The 25,072-nt window shown below is 36.7% G+C and overlaps 5 protein-coding genes across 6 annotated transcripts; 3 read left to right on the top strand and 2 right to left on the bottom strand.

Annotated features, from left to right (window-relative positions):
• Positions 1 to 336: 336 nt before the first annotated feature.
• LOC125210202 (probably inactive copalyl diphosphate synthase 3-like) lies at positions 337 to 3,797 on the bottom strand. Its single transcript, XM_048109772.2, has 9 exons — positions 3,670 to 3,797; positions 3,395 to 3,484; positions 3,254 to 3,318; positions 2,193 to 2,305; positions 1,997 to 2,095; positions 1,646 to 1,894; positions 1,442 to 1,565; positions 804 to 998; positions 337 to 599 (listed from the first exon to the last, which is right to left on the bottom strand). Exons 1-9 carry the CDS (start codon positions 3,773 to 3,775, stop codon positions 405 to 407), a joined length of 1,236 nt encoding a protein of 411 aa, XP_047965729.1. The 5' UTR covers positions 3,776 to 3,797; the 3' UTR covers positions 337 to 404.
• Positions 3,798 to 9,025: 5,228 nt separating this feature from the next.
• Positions 9,026 to 10,933, bottom strand: LOC125216578 (1-aminocyclopropane-1-carboxylate oxidase homolog 1-like). The gene is made up of 2 exons (XM_048118331.2): positions 10,013 to 10,933; positions 9,026 to 9,382 (listed from the first exon to the last, which is right to left on the bottom strand). The coding sequence occupies exons 1-2, from the start codon at positions 10,829 to 10,831 to the stop codon at positions 9,131 to 9,133; spliced, it is 1,071 nt and encodes a 356-aa protein (XP_047974288.2). The 5' UTR covers positions 10,832 to 10,933; the 3' UTR covers positions 9,026 to 9,130.
• A 3,905-nt stretch (positions 10,934 to 14,838) lies between these two features.
• LOC125197869 (protein TIC 55, chloroplastic-like) lies at positions 14,839 to 17,057 on the top strand. 2 transcript variants are annotated; one of them, XM_048096387.2, is made up of 3 exons: positions 14,839 to 15,276; positions 15,645 to 15,747; positions 15,832 to 17,057. In XM_048096387.2, the coding sequence occupies exons 1-3, from the start codon at positions 14,900 to 14,902 to the stop codon at positions 16,963 to 16,965; spliced, it is 1,614 nt and encodes a 537-aa protein (XP_047952344.1). In that variant the 5' UTR covers positions 14,839 to 14,899; the 3' UTR covers positions 16,966 to 17,057. The 2 variants fall into 2 exon arrangements, with proteins under 2 accessions (XP_047952344.1, XP_047952345.1); XM_048096388.2 differs by having other exon boundaries at positions 14,953 to 15,276; positions 15,530 to 15,747.
• Positions 17,058 to 17,407: 350 nt separating this feature from the next.
• On the top strand, positions 17,408 to 18,902 carry LOC125200438 (peroxidase 18-like). The gene is made up of 4 exons (XM_048098082.2): positions 17,408 to 17,727; positions 17,796 to 17,975; positions 18,056 to 18,221; positions 18,301 to 18,902. The coding sequence occupies exons 1-4, from the start codon at positions 17,512 to 17,514 to the stop codon at positions 18,714 to 18,716; spliced, it is 978 nt and encodes a 325-aa protein (XP_047954039.2). The 5' UTR covers positions 17,408 to 17,511; the 3' UTR covers positions 18,717 to 18,902.
• A 467-nt stretch (positions 18,903 to 19,369) lies between these two features.
• On the top strand, positions 19,370 to 21,915 carry LOC125200436 (Pentatricopeptide repeat (PPR) superfamily protein). The gene has a single exon (XM_048098078.2). It carries the CDS (start codon positions 19,580 to 19,582, stop codon positions 21,710 to 21,712), a length of 2,133 nt encoding a protein of 710 aa, XP_047954035.1. The 5' UTR covers positions 19,370 to 19,579; the 3' UTR covers positions 21,713 to 21,915.
• The last annotated feature ends 3,157 nt before the right edge of the window (positions 21,916 to 25,072 follow it).

The following is a 25,072-nucleotide window of genomic DNA, read 5'->3' as shown; positions in this document are numbered from 1 at the left end:
GTTATATGCATTTTAAGTTTTGAGATATTTTTTAAAAGTTAGTTACAACTAATTTGTTGTTAATTGACAGAAAAACCCTAATTGACATTTTTCGTTCAATGTATTGATACCCGGAGTTGAATGATCTTGCTCCTTGATTTAAAATTCTAATATGTATCATTTAGTTGTAGTATTTAACAATTTAAGGGTAAGTTAGCAATATAACACACTCCATCGGAACATTATATTCAAATCAGAATCTCTATAATCCCCCTACTAATAAGAATGACGAAATTTATAAACTATCATTAAAATTTTGTCGTTGTAAATGTAAAAAGAAGTGAACTACTAGATCAATTGCATAAGTAGATCCGAAATTATTCAATTTATTATTTAAAGCTAGTTTGGCTTGAATTTAGAGCCAATTACACAACCTGCTCGAACAGTATTCTTGATATGTGGTGTTCAATTTCTTGAGCAGAAAAATAAGCCTTGTGATAAAATGTTTTTGCGACCATCAAAAACATTTGTTTCGTGGCTTTACTTATGCCGTTGGATGAGTCCTGCATCACTAATTGCACCAGTAGCTCCATTTCCTTTTTGATTTCCTCGTCAATAGTCTGTGTTGATAAATGAAACAAGAATTAATTACTATATCTATATCGATGCAAAGTGATAACTGAAATCACTGTATAAATTGAATCTGGGATGAAACCTAATGAATTTCTATCAGTCTACAGCTACGCATTCATCGGGCATTTATGTAATTAATAAAACTCTCTAATAAATTGAACTATTATCATACCTATGATATTTAATTTTACCTTGTGATTTTCAAGCTTGAGAAGGTGGTGGCAAAGTTGATTAGTGAGTTGGGAGAGAGTCTCGTATTCATGGTGAGATAAAACCTCTTTGGAGAGAATATGGCCACCACAAACATTTATAGTCCTTACTATCACTTCTACTTCTGGAATTTCTTCTCCTGTTCCTTCACCAAGCTTCTTTAACCATCCTCCCCACTGTGTGTAAATAAAAAATCTAAGGACCAAATTGTCACATCAAATAACACAATAAAACTCATCTCATACACTCCCTTCGTCCACTACTAATAGTTTTAGTAGTACACAACACAAGTTTTAATGCAAAATTGGTATGTAAATATAAGAGATGTAGAGAAACATTATGGTTGAAGTATTGTCGGTGAAAACATGGTTCATCTCATTAATTACAAAGAGAAACTTATCGAAAATAGAAAGAGACTAATTTACGTAGATAATCCAAAATGAAAAAAACATATGCGTTGTATGTATGTATATGCATGCACATAGGGGCATAGCCAGCCTTTAAATTGGCTAGAAAGGAAAAATGCCCCGACACTAAATGTATTTTTGTCTTTTCCAAGAGAATTTTCTAGCTACACCCCTACATGCACATGATGGCTGATTCGTGTAGATGAACTCACCGCCTCATGCAGTAGGTCGTCGCTAACATCTCCATCGATTCCTTCTTGTGCATTTCGAGCAATTTCCTTCATTTGTGTTAGGGCTTCAAAGAGTATGGTTATAATCCGTTGTACATTCTTGTAACTGGATTCCTCATGCACAAGTAAATTTCATAGCAAAATAAAATATCTTCCATAAATCAAATTAATTATGAAAATGCATACCCTTTTCCTTTAACATGGATTTTGGTGCTGAATGCTGTAGAAAATTCAGTGTCCTGATCCTTAAACTGATCACGTTGCTTAATGAAGTAATAAGTTGAAAGAATTTCAGCTAGAATTTGAGATTTAACCCAAGCTAGTCTCTCTCCCGATCTCTCCGCCTCAGATATGCTCGCGACCACGAAAAAATGGGCTTCTAGAATGTTCTTTCTGCTTATCCCGAACTCCTCAAGGTTGCAATCTTCATACCATCTAATCAAATTAATCATATGATAATGAATTAATGATGATAATACTAAAATTATTTTTAGCTACTAGTACTACTAATGAAATTTGATCAATTTGTACACATACTTTTGTAAATGGTTCCATTCTATTTGATGTTGTTCTTGACATGTGTTGTAATCTGATTTTGCAAGTTCGAGATAGGTGTTCTTTTTTATGTCATTTAGCCTGTAGTAATAAAGAGTTTGGTCAATTAGTCATGAGTTACACTATTTAACTCGTACTATCATAAAACTTAACCACAAAAACACATAAAACTGATTACTTGTAAATTGAATAGCCGATCAGTACTTCATCTGCATTGTAATGCTCGATAAAGAATCGAGCATCCAGGCGAGGAAGTCTCGCATACCATGGCGTTTCTAGCCCATATCTTATCTGTTCAAGATATCGATGCTTTTTAATTCACAAATTTAAGACAACGAAAATAAGCAATTCAATTAATTAAATAGTAGTACCAAGATCTTTCACCTCCAATACATGCATGCATGGTGATGATGGTATATAGGGATGTCAATCTAGCCCGAAACCCACGGGTCGACCCAAATTACCCGGTAAAATCATAGGGTTAGGGACGGAAAATCGCAACCCATATTCAGAAGCGGGCTACATGGGCTAACCCGTTCGGGTCGGTGGGTTATACGGGCTGGCCCGGGTGGGTTGCGGGTTAGCCCACGGATTGAGCATTTAATATAAAAATAAAAATATAATTAAAATTTTGGATTATATACTTATATGAAGTACATTTGGTAATATCAATATTAAATACAACTATGATATGAAGAATATATGGTAATTATGTCTTCTCTCTCAAATTGAAAGTTAAGACAAATTGAAAGTTAAGATTATATGAAATGCATTATTTCCATTTACTTGTAGTATGATTCATGTATGCTATTAACTAAACGATATGTTTATATATTTTGTTTCAATTTTCAATTGCTATTATTTTATTTCTCTTAATCACTTTGATAATACTTTACTATTTGCGACAATTTGTTTTTTAATAATTATGAATATTGGATTGCATAGAAAGTAACATATAAGATTACTATTGACCCGAATAGCCCGTGGATTAGCTCGAAACCCGAAGATTTAGGGCTAGGGCCGAAAATTTATAACCCGAGAAATTCACAGCCCAAATAACCCGCACCCAATAGCCCGACAACCCGAGTGGATTGGCCCGAACCCGAGCGGATTTGCCCAATTGACATCCCTAATGGTATATATGATGAAATACAAAAAAACACCCAATAATTGTTTTGACAGGATTGATTCTCTGATTTCCCAAAAATGGTAAAATTTTGAGTAAAAACTGTAACGAACCTTGTTGATTGGTTGCAACTCGAAGCTATCAATATTTCCGGAACATACATTAAACTTCAATTTACCTGCGGTTGCAGTGATTCCGAGAGTTAAATTAATGTATGTACGACATGGTTATTAATTTGTTTTAAATAATTTTACCTCCTCTTGCATCTTTTCTGAAAATACGACGATTATCCACATGGGGTGGAATTTCTTGTCTCACATTCTTCCATATCCATGAACCATTCTCTTTTCAAAATATAGTCGAAATTAAAAGCAAATATTGCACGTCAAATAATTGAAGTAGCTCAAACTCATAACATGTGCCAACTTACTTATAAATAACACACACAAATACAACCTAATAACTACAGCCTTTATGTATTTATAAATTGGGCATACATTCTTGAATACACACACAAACAAGAACTCACCGTTACTGCGATTTTGCGACGAAAGACGACGCCCTTGAGCGGATGAGATTGATCCGTGGCTATTTCCTAAAGGGGAATTGATCGGTCCAGTTGAAAGAATGTACATTTTTTATGCAACTTGAGATGGTTATGTGATGTAAATAGATTATGAGTATATCAATTAATTATAGTTAACATGGATTCCTGCTTATAGCATTCTAGGGATTAATATGCAATTGCTATTGCAATTATTAAAGTGGTTTAATCTACTCAAATTAACACGCTAGCATAACAATTCTATTCAATTTTTTTATTTGGGGAAATGAAAATAGTGAGGTTAAACTCAAGAGTTCGTTGTTAATTAATTTGAGTGTTACTGAATTTAAGTTCATGAGCTTTATAGAGTTTTAACATCGGCTTGCTGATAAAGAGCCTGAGTAAAATAAATTTCTTTGTTTTTTAGCATGGTATTTTATATACTCTCCTATACTAGTTTGTTTAACTAACCTTATGCTATTAGATTTGACTCAACGAACAATAATTACTTGGAGTTCTTGACTTGTGCAACTATTTGCAATTAATTGTTTTGACAGTTTGCGTAGTTGTGTTATTAGTAATTATCACAATCTTAAATAGAGGATATTTGATGTTATCCACTTATCCCTTCAAAAAAAGATCTATAATCTTGTAAACAGAATTAATTAGTGGGGGATTAGATATATGAAAAGACATTTTCCTTATATTTAAGCAGCAATAAAACATATTGAGAAATAATTGTTATTTGATTATGAATTTTGAACTAATTAATTTCCAATTCTCATCTGACCCTTTAAACACGACAAATATAATAAACACGTCAGAGTAAATTTTTTTTGCTACAACCCCCCTTAATTATGGCTGACTAAATTTTTAGGTCGGCGCCCAATTTTTTTCGTAATTAATTCGCCTTTTTTTCGTAATTAATATCGAGTATTTAGGTTGTATTTAGTATTCCTCCCAATTTATATATATAAAAGAAATTATTCGTTCAAATTTGTTTATTAGTAACATCCTACTTCTAAAGTTGATAAAATATCGCATCCCTGATCTATGGCCTGTCGGTAGCCCCAGCCTAAAACTAGCACCTAAAACTTAGATATTAGCTTTAATCAGCCTTTTATACGTTGCCAACTGCAATTAGAATTTTAATTAAACTAGTTTGCCACATTATAACTTGTAACACACCAAGTTATTTTAGTAATATATACAAAAAATAACTCTTATGAATATTTAAAAACTTTTATATGCATACTTATCTTCTTCCACTAATTCTAATTAATTATCACGAATATTATTTTATTTTCGCATTCTTTAATTATTCTATTTTAATAATTTATTAATGGGTCAAAATTTTAAATATTATCTTACAAAATACTAATCAATATATTATTTTCAGATTTTGCATTTATTATCTTTTATAAAAATGTGTGAACAACTATAATAATGTACTCCTTATTTAGCATTATTCTTTTAATTTTTTAATCTGTCATCAACAAGATGTGGGATTTCGGGTTAAGTAACCTCAAGGAATTTGCCAACATGCGTCAAGTGGATGCTCATATTCAACTCCAAAAGGATATAATTGAAGAGTTGTGGGCACGGGGGATTGCACGGCAATAATTTTTTTTTCTTTATTATGTACCTTTTTAAATGTAATTTTTTTTTATCTATGTACCTTTTTAAATGTAATTTTTTTTATCTATGTACCTTTTGTTATCTATATGCATCCTCATCTGGTTCCTGAACCAGAAGGTACCTGCACCTAGAACGAGAAGTTGTCATGGCATGGCCCGTTGAGGATTACTCACTGGCGAGCCACAATGGGGGCTGGTGTATTCAGTGGCCGGTTTAGGACGTGCATGAATAAATTCCTACGCACAGCAAATATCTCACACGACGGCTCAAGAAGAATACTTCCGGCAGCAGCCAGATGGGCTCGGTCGGCAAAGCCTTTAAACGCTACACACATCGGACATCCAACAGCTTGCGGCAAATGATAATGATCAAAATACAAATATTTATTTTAGCTACAACTAATGAGATATGAAATTTGTGCACACTTTTGTATATGGTTCCATTCCAGTTAATTGATGTTGTTCTTGACATGTGTTGTAATCTTATTTTGCAAGCTCAAGACATGTATTCTTTCTTATGTCATTAAGCGTGTAGTAATAACGAGTTTGGTCAATTAGTCATGAGTTACACTATTTAACTCGTACTATCATAAAACTTAAGCACAAAAACACATAAAACTAATTACTTGTAAATTGAATCGCCGATCAATTCTTCATCTGCGTTGTAATGCTCGATAAAGAACCGAGCATCCAGGCGAGGAAGTCTCGCTTACCATGGCGTTTCTAGCCCATATCTTATCTGTTCAAGATACCGATACTTTTTAATTCACAAATTTAAGATGACAAAAAACAGTTCAATTAATTAATTAATAAGATATTTCACCTCCAATACATGGTGATGATATGATGAAATACAAAAAAGTGTAACCCAATAATAATTTTGGCAGGGGTTGATTCTCTAATTTCTATGAAATGGTAAATTTTTTAGTAAAATCTGTAACGAATCTTATCGATTGGTTGCAGCTCGAAGCCATCAATATTTCCGGAACATATATTAAACTTCGATTTACCTGTAGTTCCAGTGACTAGATATCGACATTTAAATTTATGCATGTACACGACATTTTCTCTAGTAGTAATATTTTTTCCGTCATGGTGATAAATTTGTTTTAAACAATTTTACCTCCTCTTTCATCTTTTCTGGAAATATGATGATTATTCACATGGGGTGGAATTTCTTGTCTCACATTCTTCCATATCCCCGAACCAGTCTCTTTTTCAAAATATAGACGAAATTAAAAGCAAATACAGCCTAAAAACTACAACCTTTATGCATATGTAAACTGGACATACATTTTTAATAAACACAAACATAAGAACTAACCGTTGCTGCAATTTTGCGACGAAGAACGACGCCCTTGAGCAGACGAGATTTGATCCGTGGCTATTTCCTAAAGGGAAATTGATCGATGGAGTTGAAAGAATGTACTACGTTTTTTATGCAACTTGAGATGGTTACGTAATGTAAATAGATTATGAGTATATCAAGTTATCAACTAATCTATACTCTTAAAGATGGTAATAGAGAGAAGCGGAGTTGGTATTGCGAAGCATTGTAGACAAACGTATGGGAGAATTGATTTTGTATTTTTGTGTGTATAATTTCGTGTACATTACATATCATTGTATAGGACAAGAATACTATGTAAAATAAGGAAGAAGATATTCCTATTTAATTCTATATCAATCCTTATCCCTTCCATATATTCACTTATCCTCCTTCCTTGATTAGGGCACTCCCAATGGTTTAGGCGTTAGGGTCGGCGAAAAATCGCCGAAAATCGCCGGATTTTCGCCGGGCGTTGGAGTGAATTCGGCGATAATTCGGCGTTAATTCTACCGATTTATCGCCAACTCCCGATTCATCTCCGATTTATCGCCGAATCCATCGGCGCCCACTGTAGGCGCGATTCAGCGATTTTCGGCGATAATTTTTTTTTTTTTTTTTTTTTTTTTTTTTTGCAACCAACGGCTAACTCCTACACTATATATAATTCCTCCTCCATTCATCACACACAATCTTCATTCTCTCTCTCAATTTTTCAATCACATTATCTCAATCTTCAATCTTCAAAATTATGAGTTCAAGTAGGAAAAATTCCCGAAAAGGTAAGGGCAAAGAGCCGAGTACGCAATTTCCCACTGATGAAGCAAATCAGCAGTGGATGAACTCGTTGTTGTCGATGGGTTCTCCTCCCGGCCAATATCCGTATGCGGGTCCGTCCCCATTGCAGACTCATCCGGTGCGCAGACTTTCTCCGTACTTCCAGTCTGCCCTCAGCATGCCCTCTCCAGCCGACGATGTGTATCGCCCCCAGATAGTCACATCGTTGTTCGACACCCCTGGATCCACCCCAGACGACGAAGGATCTCAGGACGCGACGTACACAACGGATCCAACACTCAGCACGGACCACTACGAGGTGGAAGAAACGCCCGCCAAGCCGCCTTCCAGGAGCAGGAAGGGGAAGGCCCCGGCGCCGGCGTCGACGGCTGCGACTGATACGGCTTCCGATGAGAAGCCGAAGCGGGTAAGGACTACTTACACTCTGGAAGATTCCGAGCTTATAGCCAACTGCTGGGCGGACACGACGCAAGACTCGGAGCGCAGCAACTACCAGACTGAGCTTGTGTTCTGGGAGCGGGTTGCGGAGAAGTACACGAGCAACAAGACTGCCTCGATTAAGGACCATGGCAGCGAGGCAATCCGCCAGCATTGGGAGCGCCTCATGAGGGACTGCGGCCACTTCAACGGTATATACTCTAACTTGATGACGAACATGACGAGTGGCCAGAACGAGCACATGGTCCGAGATGAGGTCATGCAGAGGTATAATGGCCAGTTCTTGTCGAAGGGCTTCAAGTATTGGAACATCTATGATAGGCTGAAGGATCTCCCCAAATTCCGGACGGGGATGCACACCGCGCTGCACGGGAAATCGGTGCGCTCGCGACTTAGCGGTGCGGAGAGTGAGGGAAGCGCGACCCCCATCGACTTGACTGGGGATGGTCCGCACGAGCGCCCTGTGGGAGCGAAGAAGGCGAAGGGGAGGCGGAAGGGGAAGGGCGCATCGTCGGATGCCCAGTCGGAACCCCAGTTCATACAACAAGCCAAGCTCTCTGCCAATGTCGCCAATCTGACGCAGCTTTACACGCTGTACTTCACCGGCGGCGGAACCCCAGAAGAGAAGCAGTCCCTCTGGTCGACCATCCAAAATATGAAGATCCTGATGGGCCTCCCGCCGGACGCCCCTCCCTCTTAGTTTTTTATTTGTAGTTTTTTTTTCTCGTTGTATTATATTTTCCAATGATTAATACAACGACGAATTGTTCATTATAAATCTATTTATTAAACACATTTGTAGGGAAAATTAAATAATATTAAAAATGATGATGTAAAAATGAAATGTTGAGTTAGGGAAAAATAAAGGAGAAATAAGGGAGAAACCATTGGAGCAGTTGGCTAAAAGTTGGCTAAAAACTGGGGATAAATTTTGGTGCTGATGTGGCAGGAGTTAGGGAGAAATAAGGGAGTTTTTAGGGAGAGCATTGGGAGTGCTCTTATAGCTCCCCTAATTTCAATGATTGATTTGATTCCTTGGTGAATACTCAGCATATACATATATAAAACAATTGATTTCATTGACTTAATTTAAATAAATTCTGGAGTACATAATAGTAAATTGAGACATAATTTTTGGGCATGGAGATTAAGAAATTGTCTTGAAAAAACTATAAAGAAACCATAGTAGGAAGTGAACCAATATTTTTAAATCAAAGAGAAATTCTTATGCAATATCATATGAAAATCAGATCTTGTAATGAGGCAAAGCTGAGGGAACATCTTGGCCTTTCATCTTGTAGTATTGGCAGTAGTCTCTGAACATAAACTTCTTGTATATAGCCGGATTCTCATCGGATAGCAGCTCTTTGATCGGACCAAATGGCTTTGCCGCCGCACTCATGCTCGGAGTGAAGAAACACGCCACTGATATCCTCGGGCCCACCGGCTGCGCCACCACTCTATGCTCCACGCTTATGAACTTGTCATTGCTAATTATCTTCAAAATTCAACATTAGTTTATCAGATCACATCTTTTTCGTATCAAAACAAACTTTGTCTTTCATTAATAATGTTATTAGTTACTCCCACCGTCCCAGATAATTTGTTCTCATTTTTCCATTTTGGTCCGTTCCATATAATTTGTCTCATTTCACTTTTACATTTTTGTAGTGGACCTCATATTCCACTAACTCATTTATACTCACATTTTATTATAAAACTAATATATAAAAGTAGGACTCACATTCCACTAACTTTTTCAACTCACTTTCGGTCAAAATAAGACAAATTATCTGGGACAGGGGGTAGTTATCAAGGAAAATATAAGTTATACTCCCTCCGTCCCGCTTAAAATGGCACGTTTTTCTTTTTAATTTGTCCCAATTAAGATAACACATTTCCTCATTTGGAAACTTTATCTCTTCAATTAATACACTCAACCACTTTTTATCACTCCTATTAAAATATTATCTTTCTTTCTCTTTCTATTTTAATACTTATACTTACATTTTCTCTCTCCAATTAAACACTTTAAGTCTTTAACCAATAACTCTTAAAATCCTGTGTCGGCTAAGCAATGTGTCATCTTAATTAGTCGGGACGGAGTGAGTACTCTGTAAGACCGTACCTGCATGAGATCACCAATGTTGGCAATGAGAGCCCCGGGCACGGGGGGCACGTTGACCCATTGACCGCCATGGAGAATCTGGAGACCGCCGATGTCGTCCTGCATAAGCAAGGTGAGGAACGTGGTGTCGGAATGCTTGGGCGTCCCAAGGGTTTTCCGCGGTTCGGGACACACCGGATAATACAAACACGCCATCGCCTCGCTCTTCATACACTCCATCTCCGATAAATAGTTGCTCGGAAGCCCCAGCGCCTCCGACATCACCTCCGCCATCGTCTCCCTCAGCTCGATCATCCGCTCCACATACTCCAGCACCTCCGCCCTACACGCCTCCGGGATCAGCTCCGTATCAATCTCATCGTCGTTGAAAACACACGTCAGGATGTCCCTCCACGACGCGGCGTCCTTCTCCCTTAACGCGCTGTTGCTGCTGAACCTCACGCGCCGCCGGCTGTCGTCGGAGTAGAGCGGCGCCTTCTCCTCCGCCGGCTGCTCGTGGAAGCGCCGCGCCGCGTCGAGCATGGCGTCCATCGTCTGGCGAGGGACGCCGTGGTTGACCATGCGGAAGAAGCCCCACTCCTGCGACGCCCGGCGGACCGCCTCCACCACCTCGCGCCGCGGCCCGGCGAAGTCGATGGTGGGGAGCTCCGGCTCGGTGGGGTTGCTAAGGTCAAGGAGATGCTCCGCCGGGTGCACGAAGAGGCGCGGCAGCTCCGTCACGCCGGCGTCGACTAGGCCCTTCACGCCGGATTTCGCCTCGTCGAATTCCTTCACTGCTTTAGCCCAATCGTAAGCATCAGATTCACTAGAAACCACCATTTTTCTTTCTTATGCAAATTGGTTTGTTGGAGTATAGTGGGTGAAATATGTGAACGATTATGCATCTATATATAGCTAAACGTTTATGAATAATTATGTAGTACTCCTACTAGTATTTTATGGGTTTTTCACAAAGAATTCTATTCCATTGAATTGCAATAGTAAACTTATGACCGTGGAACACGTACGGTTTTAGCCTTTTGCTTTAATATTTAAATAAGTGAGCACATGCAATATATACTATGAATAATTAAATTTTCTAAAGTACCTACGTTTCTCTGTAGCAGTAGTATTTTATTTGTGAGAAACTGGTCTAATATCAATTTTTTAAAATATCGATCAAATGCTAGAATTACATATATTTTAACCATTTATTCTATCAACCCTAAAGTTAAAACAAAATTTATATGAAGAGCAAAAAGTGCGTGGGGGAAAACAAAATCGTTTATTCTTTATTTATCAGAGAATAAAAAAGTGGTATTTCCTTTATTCTTTGTCGTTTTGAAAGTTAGAAAGGTTTTTGAAGAACTTAGTTATTTTGTGCACTGACATATTGTAACTTATTATTAATACGTTCTGTGATTATTTATTATATTCTTCGTTGAACTTTCAACAATGAATTGATACGCATTGTGAGTTTGTGGTATTCGTCTTTAACTCATTGTCAATTTTGTTGTAATATGATACTCCTTCCATTCTACTCCCTCATTAATCGAGGACGGAGGAAGTATTTCATGTGAGTAAGAAAGAATAATATAGACAATGAGAACTAAAACTAAAACTTGATATTTTGTTTTAACAAAGGAAGAAAGATTGATACATTAGAATCATTACACACCTTGCTCACCCTATCTAGAGTTGCAGTTTTTTATTAGATATCCAACAAATTTATTCAACATTAAGTATAAATTTAAATAAATACTAACCTTATGCTATTAGATTTGACTCAACGAACAATAATTACTTGGAGTTCTTGTGCAACTATATGCAATTAATTGTTTTGACAGTTTGCGTAGTTGTGTTATTAAGTCAGAAATACGTAATTATCACAATCTTAAATTGAGGATATTTGATGTTATCCCTTTAAAAAAAATCTATAATCTTATAAACAAAATTAATTAGTGGCGGATTAGATATATGAAAAGAGACAAGTTCCTTATATTTTAGCAACAGTAAAACATATTTGAGAACTAATTGTTATTTTATTATGAATTTTGAACTAATTAATTCCAATTCCCATCTGACCTTTTAAATACCAGAAATATAACAAATACGTCAGTGTAAATTTTTTTCCTACAACCCCTTAATTATGGCTGGCTAAAATTTTAGGTCGGCGCCCAAACTTTTTTCGTAATTAATTCGCCATTTTTTGGTAATTAATATGAGTATTTAGTATTCGGTGAGCATCAATCGCTAACTAATTAGCTATTCTAAATTCAAATTAAAGTTTAGCCATTAGATTAGTAGATCTAGTAGTTAAAATAATGTCATATCAATTATATTATTAATTAAGAAAAATATTAAATAAAAATAAGTGGTATTAATGTCAATTTCATCTCATTAAAATCATCTTAAAACTTTAAATTTATGTAACTCTCTCGATTTAAATTATTTTTTCGCAAAAAAATATATCAAATTAAAGATAATTTTATAAGGATTCCAACGAGATCTCAATTGCATATGTTCCAACGAGATCTAAGGGTGTTTATTTGGTCTCAATTTTAGATTAGGGTGCTATAAGCGTTAGAAGATGGCTCTTTAGTATTCCTCCCAATCTATATATATATATATATATATATATATATATATATATATATATATAAATAATTTTTTTCGTTCAAATTTGTTCATTAACATACGACTACTAAAATTAATAAAATATCGCATCCCTAAATCTAAACAAATATTATGAAAATGTGTGAACAACTATAATAATGTAATTATTTAGCATTATTCGTTTAATTTTTTGATTTGTGATCAACAAAATGTGGGATTTCGGGTTAAGAAAATAAGCTCAACTTGCATTCGAGTGTGATTAGGAATAGTTTTGAATTTCGTGCAGTCTATTAAGCAAAAGTCTATGTTTGTTTTTAATGTACACTTACAATTAAATTATATCAAATTGACTGGTTCAAACTTCTCATTAGGGGTGAACATTTGGGTTTCGGTTCGGTATCTTATCAAAACTGAAAAACTGAATTTAGTTTAAAATCCAAATCGACTCGAATTTGAAAAACCGAAACCGAAAAACCAAAAACCAAACTAAACAAATAAAATCGAATTTATATGAAAAATCGAGAAACCGTAAAACAAACATATATTTAATATATATTTTATTTTATATATACTAATAGAATATATATATATATATAATAAAATTAATACTAGAATATATATAGTACATATTATATAGAATATATTATATTAATATAATATATTAAATTAATAGAATATATAATATAATATTTAAATATAATTCGGATTTTTCGGTTTTCTGTTTTTTTTGTCCGAACCGAAAAACCAAAAATTTTAAATTTTTAAAACCTAACCAAACCTAATTTGAAAATTTTGATTTGGTTCGGTTCGGATATTCGCATTTCGATTTTTGCTCACCCTTACTTCTGATGCAGTCATGTAAACCACACATCCCCTTTTCTTCTTGTTTTATGCTGGGAGGGAAGCGTGGCGCAAATGGATAGTCTCTCTCTTCAATGCGATTGACATTTTTGTACTAATTTTTAATATAAAAATCTTTTTTAATGGTCTGGTTAATCAGCAATTGATTGAAGAACCCCAAAAAAACACTTGAATGAAAAGAAATAACTTTATGTGTGAATTAGATAACTTTATTTTTCCCTTCATAAAATTTAAGTAAAATATATCCGTGGGTCCTTATACTAATACATTTTTATACATTTTATTTCATTAGATCCTTCTACAAATTTTTGATTCATTAGACCCTTGTACTAATGCATTTTATCCCATTGAATCCCCTTACAATTTTTTTTTTCATTAATAACTTATACTAATACATTTTAATGTAAAAGGTTCTTTGATTGAATCTTTATACTAACACAATTTTTGGTTTCATCAACTTTTCTTGTGTATAATTTTTTTTTTCTTATTTTCTTAAAACTAATTCAATTGCTATAGTCTCAAAACCATTGAAAAATGCTAATTTTATAACTTGATAACGTGCAATATCAATGAGTTTTCCATTTTCTTAATTATTCTTGAGTCAATATTCCAATAAATATGAGAAAAAAGTAAATAAATAAATTGAAATGACACAACAAAAATTTATTAAATTTGAAGTCCATTAAATAAATATCCAACCAGATTAAAAATAAAAGTACAATAATCTCTTAAATAAAAATGAATTATTATAAGGACTTAATAAAATAAAACAATTGTAAAATGATCTAATTAAAGAAAATATATTGATACAAGGATCAAATGAACCAAAAAATGTAGAGAAACCTAATCATAAAAAATGTTTTGCCTAAATTTAAATGATATGCATGTGCGTAACATATGCACGCATTGTGGACGTATCAAAGTTTTCCATTTCTTCGTAAATTTCTGTACTTGGAGTAAGAGAATATAGCTCAGTTATATTTAAATATAACTAAAAAAAATTGAAATGACTTTAGTGGGCCTACAAAACTGGTGATCCCAAAATTGTTGGGCTTAGGACAATTAATAAAGTTCTACTCGAACTATACTAGCTTATAAACTATGGTGCATATGATAGCAGTCTTAATCACCTCATTTCATTGATTTAAACAAACTGAGGAATGCTCTCTATAACGAATTTGGGCATGCTTTATTCACATGATTATGATTTCTATTATATATTTTTCTATTTGTAAATGAGTAGTTTTAGGATTTAATAAATTTAGAAATTTAATGAATTTTGTATTATAATTAAATTACAAATTCAATTTAATTAAAATATTATAAACATAATCGACTCATTTTTTTCATTCCTTTCTTGAAAGTGTTTATCCAAATCAGGTTGTTTTGGTTCAACCAAATAAACTTCCAAATTTTGGATAGCTGAAGCAAATGGCGCTCTTACGGTTACAATCGATTCCCACCATCACATTTCCATCGCCACAACCAAAATTCTCAAAATCAAGCATCGCATTGTTCAATCGACGACGCTTGAACCCCAGCCACTATCATCAACTGCTGAAACGGAGCGCAGTCGCCGAAGAAATCTCAGCGGCGGAGGTCGATCAGAGCGTGATTGACGATGAAGAAACTCTCAGGCAGAAGGAAACAGTCAGTTATGATTGGAGCGAAGAATGGTATCCGCTCTATCTCACCAAAAACGTCCCCGACGACGCGCCGCTTGGCCTCACGGTGTTCGACAAGCAGGTCGTCTTGTTTAAAGACGGCGCCGGCGAGCTCAGGTGCTACGAAGATCGCTGCCCCCACCGGTAGGCTTGATACTGCTTTTTTTGTTTAAATCGATAATTGAGGTCAGATTCAGCTTCTGCTATATTAGAAAATTTGGTACCAATTCAATCATAAATTGAAATTAGGGCTCTTAATTTGGGGAGCAAATAGAAATCATTAATGAGTACTAATCTAGTACATTTCCACATTTTGGCTTAGTTGCTCTGGGTTTATTTTCCATGTTTCATTCTTTTGAATTGTTTTGTTCAAATTGTTGATGTGATCAAAATGTAGGTTGCTGTATACTTTGTGCAACAACTGTTTTGTGCTCTCCTGTAAAAGGATATAAGGTGTTATGTGTTAGCATAATAATATGGAGCTTCATTAGTGACGTTTCGTGTTCGTATAGACTAGCAAAACTTTCCGAAGGTCAGCTATTTGATGGTAGATTGGAGTGTTTGTACCACGGTTGGCAATTCGAAGGCAATGGTAAATGTGTGAAAATACCACAGGTTCGTGTTGATTCCCACTCTGTTCAGATCAATTTCCACAGATTATAATACATGCTCCTAAAAAACGGTTGCCTTCTTAAACAGCTCTCAGAAGGCGCAAAGATCCCATCATCAGCTTGTGTGAGAACATACGAAATCAAGGATTCACAGGGCGTGATATGGATCTGGATGTCGCGTAAGAGTCCTCCCAATCCTGCAAAAATCCCTTGGTTTGAGAATTTTGAGAGGCCAGGGTTTCGAGATTTATCAACCATCCACGAGCTCCCCTATGATCACTCCATCCTTTTAGAGAACCTCATGGATCCTTCCCATGTTCCTATCTCACACAACAGATCAGATTCTAATGCGAAAAGGGAAGAAGCAGGGCCGTTGTATTTTGAGGTGACTGAAAGGACAGGGCGAGGCTTTGCCGGCCGGTGGGGTAGAGAAAGAGACGTATCATTGCCAAACCACATCCCAAACTTTCTGAGGTTTGAGGCGCCTTGTGTACTTCAGAGTAACCGGCAAGTCATTGACAAGAAGGGCCAGAAGATCTACTTCACGGGGCTGTTCCTCTGCAGACCTTCGGGGCAAGGGAAGTCTATGCTCATAGTTCGCTTTGGGAACACGATGAAGCCCTCATTTGTGTTCAAACTGCTTCCACAATGGTTCTTGCATCAGACAGCTAGCAAGATTCTTGAGGAAGACATGGGGTTCCTTTCCTCTCAGAATGAGATTCTTGTGAGAGAAAAATCTCCGACGAGAGAGCTCTACATCAACTTGAAGACATCAGACACGTGGGTTGCAGAGTACCGAAGATGGATGGACAAAGTCGGGCATGGAATGCCTTACCATTTCGGCCACAGCACAGTTTCTTTACCGGAAAACCCTGCACTGGTCGAGCATGCTCCAGCGGGATTCACTGCCAGCCTCTCGGCTTCTCAGCCAGCTAAGGGCGGCATTGGATCAATGCACGCCCCGAACCCTGCTAACAGATACTTCCGGCATGTGATCCACTGCAAGGGGTGCAGGAACGTCGTGAAGTTATGTCGTGCGTGGAAGAAAGCTCTCTCTGTTGCTGCTGCTGTTTCTACGGCTTTGGCAATTCTGGCGTCAGGGAGGATGTCGAGGGTGCTGTTGTTGCTCTCGGCTGCAGTTTTTGTGGCTGGGATTCAGATCTGCTCGAGTGTGATTGCAATGAACACAACCAACTACATAAGAAGTCATAGAAGGTTGTGATGTGAAGTAGTAGCTGCAAAAGTATGGTATTGCTTTTACATCTGTAGGCAAGGTTGAAGTTTCTGTTAAATAAAATATGTTTGTTTGCAGTATTTTACATGGAAAAGTATTTGCAGGTTACTATTTTAAAGTCATTTTTATTCACCAAACACAAAAGTAGAACAGTTAAACAGAAGCTGGAATCCTTCAGATTCAATGCTCTCTGGGGTCTGAATTTGCAATATGAAAATCATCTCGATGTATTTATGTATTTTCTGACATTGTACTAAATGTATATACAGTTTCCTTCCAACTCCCACCTACCTGAGCTCTTTCAATTTCAATTTCACTCTCTAGAGAGAGAGTGAAATTGATGCATGCAACAAGAGCATTTACTGAGTATTTGTCACTGTCCCACTTTGCCAAACCTGCCTCAACCATCTCCAAAATAAATGCAGAGTTATAAGGAGTAATAAATAGACAAAGTCTATTCCTCTCATGGCGCCTGACTTCTTTCTGTATTAAGGGAATACAGCCAAAAGCAGGTTGCAGAAAGCTCAGCAAGAAATGGATTGTGTGTACAAATTGTTGATGCTTATGTCTTCTATCACTCTATGCCTCCTTCCATTCTCTTCTTGCTCGGCTCCCTCTGTTGGTTTCTACGCAGGTTCATGCCCCGCAGCTGAGATCATGGTGAAGAACACAGTCAGATCAGCTTCCGATTTGGATCCCACAATTCCCGGGAAGCTCCTACGCTTGCTCTTCCACGACTGCTTCATCGAGGCTAGTTACACCTACTTCACTCTTTCCTACTTGAGATAGCAAGATTCAAATGGTCATTATCTTTACAGGGCTGTGATGCTTCCATACTACTTCAAGGTAATGGGACGGACAGAAGCGATCCCGGGAACGCATCCGTTGACGGATTTGCAGTTATAGACTCAGCAAAGAGATTACTCGAAATCTTCTGCCCGGGAACAGTTTCTTGTGCCGACATTCTTGCACTGGCTGCTAGAGACGCAGTTGAATACGTACGTACATACTTTCTATAACCAAGTTTTGAATTCGCTTTTTTTTTATGTTCGAATTCGGATGAAATTTGCGTCTGCAGACAGGAGGGCCGAGTGTGCAGATTCCGACAGGTAGGAGAGATGGTAGGATTTCAGCAGCTGCAAATGTGAGACCAAACATTATAGACACAAGCTTCACATTAGATGAGATGGCTAAGCTCTTCTCTGTCAAGGGTTTGTCCATGGATGACCTTGTAACCCTCTCAGGTATACTAATTTAATTTAATCATACCATGGGGCCGTTCGGTTGTCATGTTTACTTGTGACTAAATGTCGTGTCTTGTAGGGGGTCACACAATCGGAAAATCGCATTGCAGCTCATTCAACGACCGGTTCAAGGTCGACCCGAGTGGTAATGTTACAGTGATCGACTCATCCCTAGACCGGCAGTACGCGGTCCAGCTAACGAAAATGTGTCCTGCCGGTGCCAGGGATGATTCGATCACTGTGAATAATGACCCGGGCACGCCCTTTCAGTTCGACAACCAGTACTACAGGATAGTGCTGGAGCACAAGGGGCTTTTCCAGTCTGATTCTGCACTGGTAAATGATAACAGAACGAGGAGCAAAGTAGTGGAATTTGCAAACAGTCAAGATGGTTTCTTTGAGAATTGGGCAGTTTCTTTCTTGAAACTTACCATGATTGGGGTTAAGACTGGTGATGAGGGCGAGATTCGACAATCTTGTTCGATGCCTAATTAGATGATTCCATTATTACCATTTACCACTGTAATTATTATTTATTGTTAGCGTTTCATGTGAAAAAGGTCATTTCATTATTTCATAGGACTACAATAAATTCAATACTGCTGTGTTATGGATGGTGTTATCTAGTAAATGTATTTATACTATGATTATAGATCATACAAAGTTAATAATTTCAAGTTACTACGCTGGAATATATTTTGATTTGATCATTTTCGGCATACAGGTCGGTAGAGTTAGAATTTCATATAGTAAAAGTATTAAGAGAGTCTTTATAAGATGTTTTTTTATGCAATTTACTAGATAGAATGATGTACTACTCCCTCGGCTTATAATAGGAGTCACATTTGACGTAGACACAAATTTTAAGAAATGTACTAAAAAATGTAGTTTGAAAAAGCTAGTAGAAAATAAGGTCCATTATTTTAGAATGAACTATATGGCCCCTATGTACTGCAAGTCTAACTCCTAGAAGCACCTAATTAAGTGTATAATATCATTTCTAGTATTTTTTTTTTCACTATTTTGATTTACCCCTTTTTTCATCTTCTCTTTTCAAAATTGGCCACTAACATACTTTTTCATTCTATTTGTCTATTATTATATCAATTTCAAATTAAAATTCACGTCAGTTCTAAATATTTTTATTTTTAATAAACGGAGAAAGTATTAGAAAAACCAGTTCTAATTGGACAATAAACCTATAAATTGAATACAGTTAAGTTAACCACACCAAATTCTGTTAGGATTGTAGCGATTTCAAATATTTGCATCAGAAATCGCATCAACTACCATTAGCAACTGTTGGAGAAAGAATCCATTGAATGGTTGAAGAATTTGGAGCTCCAATCTGCTCATGAATGAGGGCTCTGCAATTTCTCCGCGAAACTGCTCCTCTCAATCTATCAAGTGTTGCGGCGGCTCATTGTGACGCCATCAAATCATCGCTCATCACAGACACCTACATTTCCAACAAACTCATAAGCAGGTACCAAAAATGCAAGGAATTGAACGCCTCCCTGAAGGTGTTCGACGAAATGCCTCAAAGGGACACCGCTTCTTGGAACACCGTGATTTCCGGCTACGTCAATTCCGGGAGTTTTTCCACCTCATGGGAGTTCTTGAAAACTATGAAAGGACTCGGCTTTCCGTTCGACGCCTATACTTTTGGCAGCATGCTCAAGGGCATTGTAGCAAGTGGCGGATTAATGTATGGCCGGCAAGTTCATGCTGATATTGTGAAGATGGGATTTGGTGATAATGTATATGCTGCTAGTGCTCTTCTGCACATGTACGCCGTGTGCAGTGGAGTTGAGGATGCAAATAAGGTGTTTAGGCACATGAAGGAGAGGAATACCGTTTCTTGGAATACTTTGATTGGGGGGTTTTCGGAGGTCGGAAATCTGCGTCGTTGTCTTGAGTTGTTTCGGTGTATGGAGATTGAAAGTGTTGGAGTCGATGATGCAACGTTTGCACCTATTCTGACATTGCTCTGTGATGCTGAGTTTTATGAGTTGACAAGGCAGATACATGGGAGCATTATGAAACGGGGGCTGGAGTACGAGAGCACTGTGCTTAACGCCACGATAACTGCGTACGCAGAGTGTGGAAGCATTGGAGATGCCAAGAAAGTGTTTGATACAGCTGTAGAGAATCGGGATTTAGTGACATGGAACTCGATGTTAGCGGCTTATTTGGATCATGGTCTGGAGGAATGTTGCTTCACTATTTTCTTGGATATGATGAGAGGGAGGTTGACGGTGGATGCTTACACGTGCTCCACTGTTATAAGTGCTTGCTCTGGAGATGCAAAATGGAGCCTCGGAAAATCCTTGCATTGTCTAGTGGTAAAGAGGGGAATGGAGCAGACAACACAAGTATCTAATGCATTGATTTCTATGTATTTGAAATCTGATGGTCAAAACATGGAGGATGCCGTGAGAGTTTTTGAACATATAGACGTGAAGGACCATGTATCGTGGAACACAATTCTGACCGGTTTGTCACAGAACGGGGCCAGTGAAAATGCCATAAGGCTCTTCCAGCAGATGCATCTGAATTACCTGAAAATCGACCAATATGCCTTTGCAGCAGTCTTGAGATCTTGCTCGGATTTAGCCACGCTCAATTTGGGCTGTCAGGTTCATGTTCTGGTGTTGAAATCAGGCCTGGAGGAAAATGAGTATGTCGCTAGTGCTTTGATATTTATGTACTCTAAATGTGGGATCATTGAAGATGCTCGCCAATCCTTTGAGGCCTCTCAGAAGGGGAGCTCCGTGACATGGAACTCGGTCATTTTTGCATATGCGCAACACGGGCGAGGGAAAGTTGCACTTGACCTGTTTTACCTCATGACACAGCGACAAGTGAAGCTGGATCATATCACTTTTGTTGCTGCTCTAACTGCGTGCAGTCACATTGGTTTGGTCGACGAAGGTCTGAACTTGTTGAAAAATATGGAATCTGAATATGGAGTTCCAGCCCGGATGGAGAATTATGCGTGTGCAGTTGACTTGCTTGGAAGAGCTGGACGTCTCATGGAGGCAAAGGAACTGATCGATGATATGCCTTTTGAATCCAATGTGATGGTTTGGAAAACATTCTTAGGTGCTTGTAGGGCGTGCGGTGACATAGAACTGGCGAGTCAGGTAGCTGACAACCTGATGGAACTCGACCCCGGAGATCACTGCACTTATGTTCTTCTCTCTGATATGTATGGCCATCTTAAGAAATGGGACGAGAAGGCTGCCATGAAGAGGCTGATGAGAGATAAGAGCATCAAGAAGGTGCCTGGTTGGAGTTGGATAGAGTTGCACCACGACGTTCATTCATTTAACGCAGACGACCATTCACACCCCAGATCCCTAGATATATATGATGCACTGGAAGAACTAACGAATGAAATGAGAAATTCTGATGATGCTTTGGTCATAGATATTCACCATGATGATCCGGATCTTGCCAATGGTTGTATTCAAGCTGTGCTGGTATAAGATGAAGACATGATACTCTGTTCATGATTATGATACACATTAGATTAAATAGTGGTAACTGGGATTGATGATTCAATTTGAGATCACTCTAAAATTCAATTTTCGACTTGGAATATCTTGATGCTAAGTGGAATCGAGCTGTAGGGACCCTTATAGATTATGTATATTAATGCAGAAGGCTCTTAAGCTGAATTTTTCAGTTTCATCCTTCCAGATCTACACCCTGTTTTACGAGTAAGGTTGCAGCAGTAGTATATTTTTTTTACTACTGACTGCACTGTCTGCACTAAGCTAAATTATGTATTTTAATTGTTGCTTTGTGCTTGACACAATTGTTTCTCACCATTCTTTGTTCTTTCCCAGTTACAGAAAACTCAATAAGTTGGCCATTTTAGATGCTTATTGAACTTGTCTGCGGCAACAACATGCGTATACCAAGAAAGCTCTTTTATTTGTAAAATTAGTAATTCTCCTGTGTGGTCCGTGAGATATTTATATCTTGTAGTGTACTATATATGAATAAACTAGCGGGAGTTGTTCTTTTCTTTATCCCAGGTATCGATGATGGGTACATAGCACCAACAGGGCAGGCCACGTCGGCCAGGATGTCTTGTCTAGCCTAGCCAGGACAAATGAACCGTTCTCATGCGCGTTGAGTCGTTGCAAGATAAGTATATATGCTTATTTTAATATGTTGTCGCCATCAGATTTACTTAGGCAAGCATACAATATTAGCAGATTAATCATTTTTAGGCTATAGGTATATTACTACTACTATTCATGATTTGGCTTCAAGTAACAGATCAAATAGAGCCTTTTGTATGTATGTTTGTTTGTATGTTATAGAGAATATAAATGCAGCTCGAAATAGTTCGGTATTCAAGCATAGAAACTAGCAGATGAAGTTCAGTATCAGTTACATAGTATGAGTATTATAGAAGACAGATTTTGAGAGACTACTAAGTAGTCTCTTTCACCTTTCGAAAATCACATGTAAAACAAGAAACCAACAATGTGTTACGCTAATAGAACGGTTGCATGAAGAGGGCGTGGCGAGAAGCTGACAGTATTTGCTCAGCTGGTTGCGGAATTCTTTATATGAAATGAACCAAGTTTACACACACACACACAGAGTTGGCCTGGTCCCACAGAAGCAGAGGAAACTAGTAAATATTGCTTGAAGCAGGTGAAGATTGGGCTGTGCTTAGAATAGTAGTATTAGAAACTAATGACAGCAACATTTTGTGTAGAGTTTGAAAGAAACAAAAGGTAGCTAACTTCCAAAAAAATCAATGTCGAATTGCGTGTGTTGAAACAATAATTAGCTGTGTCACTGTTGTTGGTGCCATAATTTGCCTATTCAACTTGCTTGTATAAATTGTATTGCTGCTCTGTTAATTACAAAAGGAGACCTTTAAATATCTGAATTATTGGAATAAACGATTTCCCTTTAATCATGTCGGTCTTATCTCATTTGTAATACTTCCACCATCGCCTAAATAGAAATTGATAAAGTACGATATAGAAATGTAATTGAAGTATTGTACAATATGTGAAAGTTTTCAAAAATAGAATGTGGTTATGGGCCAGACTAAAAAGACAAAAGGAGACTATTTAAATTGAATTACTTGGTTTTGAAATTTGGACTTGAGATTAATTGATACTAACAGATTTGAAGTTTTGAACTATAACAACTTAGCAAGTCAATCTATTCTATTTTTTTCATTTCATATTTTTTTTGAGTTATTATCTGTTCTAATTCTACTACTATAACATACCAAATGATGAATAAATAACTATGAATAACTTTCACACTTCCTCTTGCGATAATGTACAAGCAATGAAGTGCATAACAATCTGAAATAGGACGCAAGAAACTATTTTGCTACAGTGTTTATTTTGGCAAATCACATCACATAAACTATAATACAATTGTCAAATTTAGATATTGAGTGCTTAAACAGTCACTAATCTTTGCCATGATAATTGATATCACTATCATTTTGACTTGTGAATACATTTCCACACCTAAACTTAAATACTATCATATTCTAAAAGTTTGTATGTAAAATACTCTAGAACCGAGATTTCTTTAGATTTATAGTGGTGTTTTATCCGAGATTCCACTATAGAGACATTCATCAGTAACATTATTTATTTGATTGGCCAGCAATTCTTGATAATTAGATAATGGACTGATGTGGGACGGCCATCAATTATTATGTGGATAGTCCATAAAAAGATCAATCATGCATAAAGATGTTACTTACAAATTAAATTACTCATGCTCCCTCCCCTAAACAAGATTAGTGATGAAGGCATGAAGCTAAGATGGCATTTGTATGAAAATAAAAGGCATGAATGCATATATGAATTCATAATATTGGTTATTTAGGGTTAGCATAATTTTTAATATATAATTGGTAAAGTAAAAGAATGAAAAAAATAATTGAAAATTTGTGTAGTGAATGATGGGATCCATAGATAATAAAGTGCGTTAAAAAGGAGAAAAAGGAAAATGTTGTTATAAATGGATTTGAACTTTTTAATAGGAGAGACGGAAAAAAAATATGGCATATTTCTATACGACAGAGGATATATATAGATTAGCTACACATGGATTAATAGGCTTTATTTTCTTTTGGATTTAATAAATTCCTACTCCGACTGTGATTATTTGAGTTAAATTATAATATAGTTCGTCTTCTTTTATGAGTTTGTTTTTGCGATAATCCAAAAAGTGTTTAACAAGGCTAACTTCAAATAAAATGCACAACTAACAATACTAATTAATTATCAAGAATGAGATTCTTGAGTTTGCATATGCTCAAGAACATACATCTCTACCTTCAACTCATGATACTCGTTTACCAAGTCAAATCATAATGTCAAGTAAAATAGACCCACTTATAATGTGTCGATAAGTTTGGTATAGGGCAAAATCATGAAATGAAGGATTCTTACAGTGAGAAAAGAATATACACTATATTAAACTACTCCCTTCGTCTCATAATAAGAGTCTCATTTTGCATTTCGGTCTGTCCCACAATAAGAATCACATTTAACTTTTACCATAAATAACAAATAGGTCATACATTCCACTAACTCACTTCACTCATATTCTATAATAAAATCAATATAAAAAAGTGGATCACATATTCCACTAACTTTTTCAACTCACTATTCTTACATTTCTTAAAATTTGTGCTCACACTAAATGGGATTAGGATCCCCTGCTATGGCTCCAAGCACAGCAATGGTTACTGTTACACACGACAAATTTTAAAAGAAAATTAATATTTTATATAATATTTTAATACTCCCTCTGTCCCATTAAAAATGAAACGTTTTCCTTTTTTG

This window comes from Salvia hispanica, chromosome 3 (genome assembly GCF_029641045.1).
Source record: "Salvia hispanica isolate PSC_SH4W2 chromosome 3, Shi_PSC_v1, whole genome shotgun sequence".
Lineage (NCBI taxonomy): Eukaryota > Viridiplantae > Streptophyta > Magnoliopsida > Lamiales > Lamiaceae > Salvia > Salvia hispanica.
Note: the sequence above shows the minus strand (reverse complement) of the source record. Positions and strands in the feature narration are given on the sequence as shown.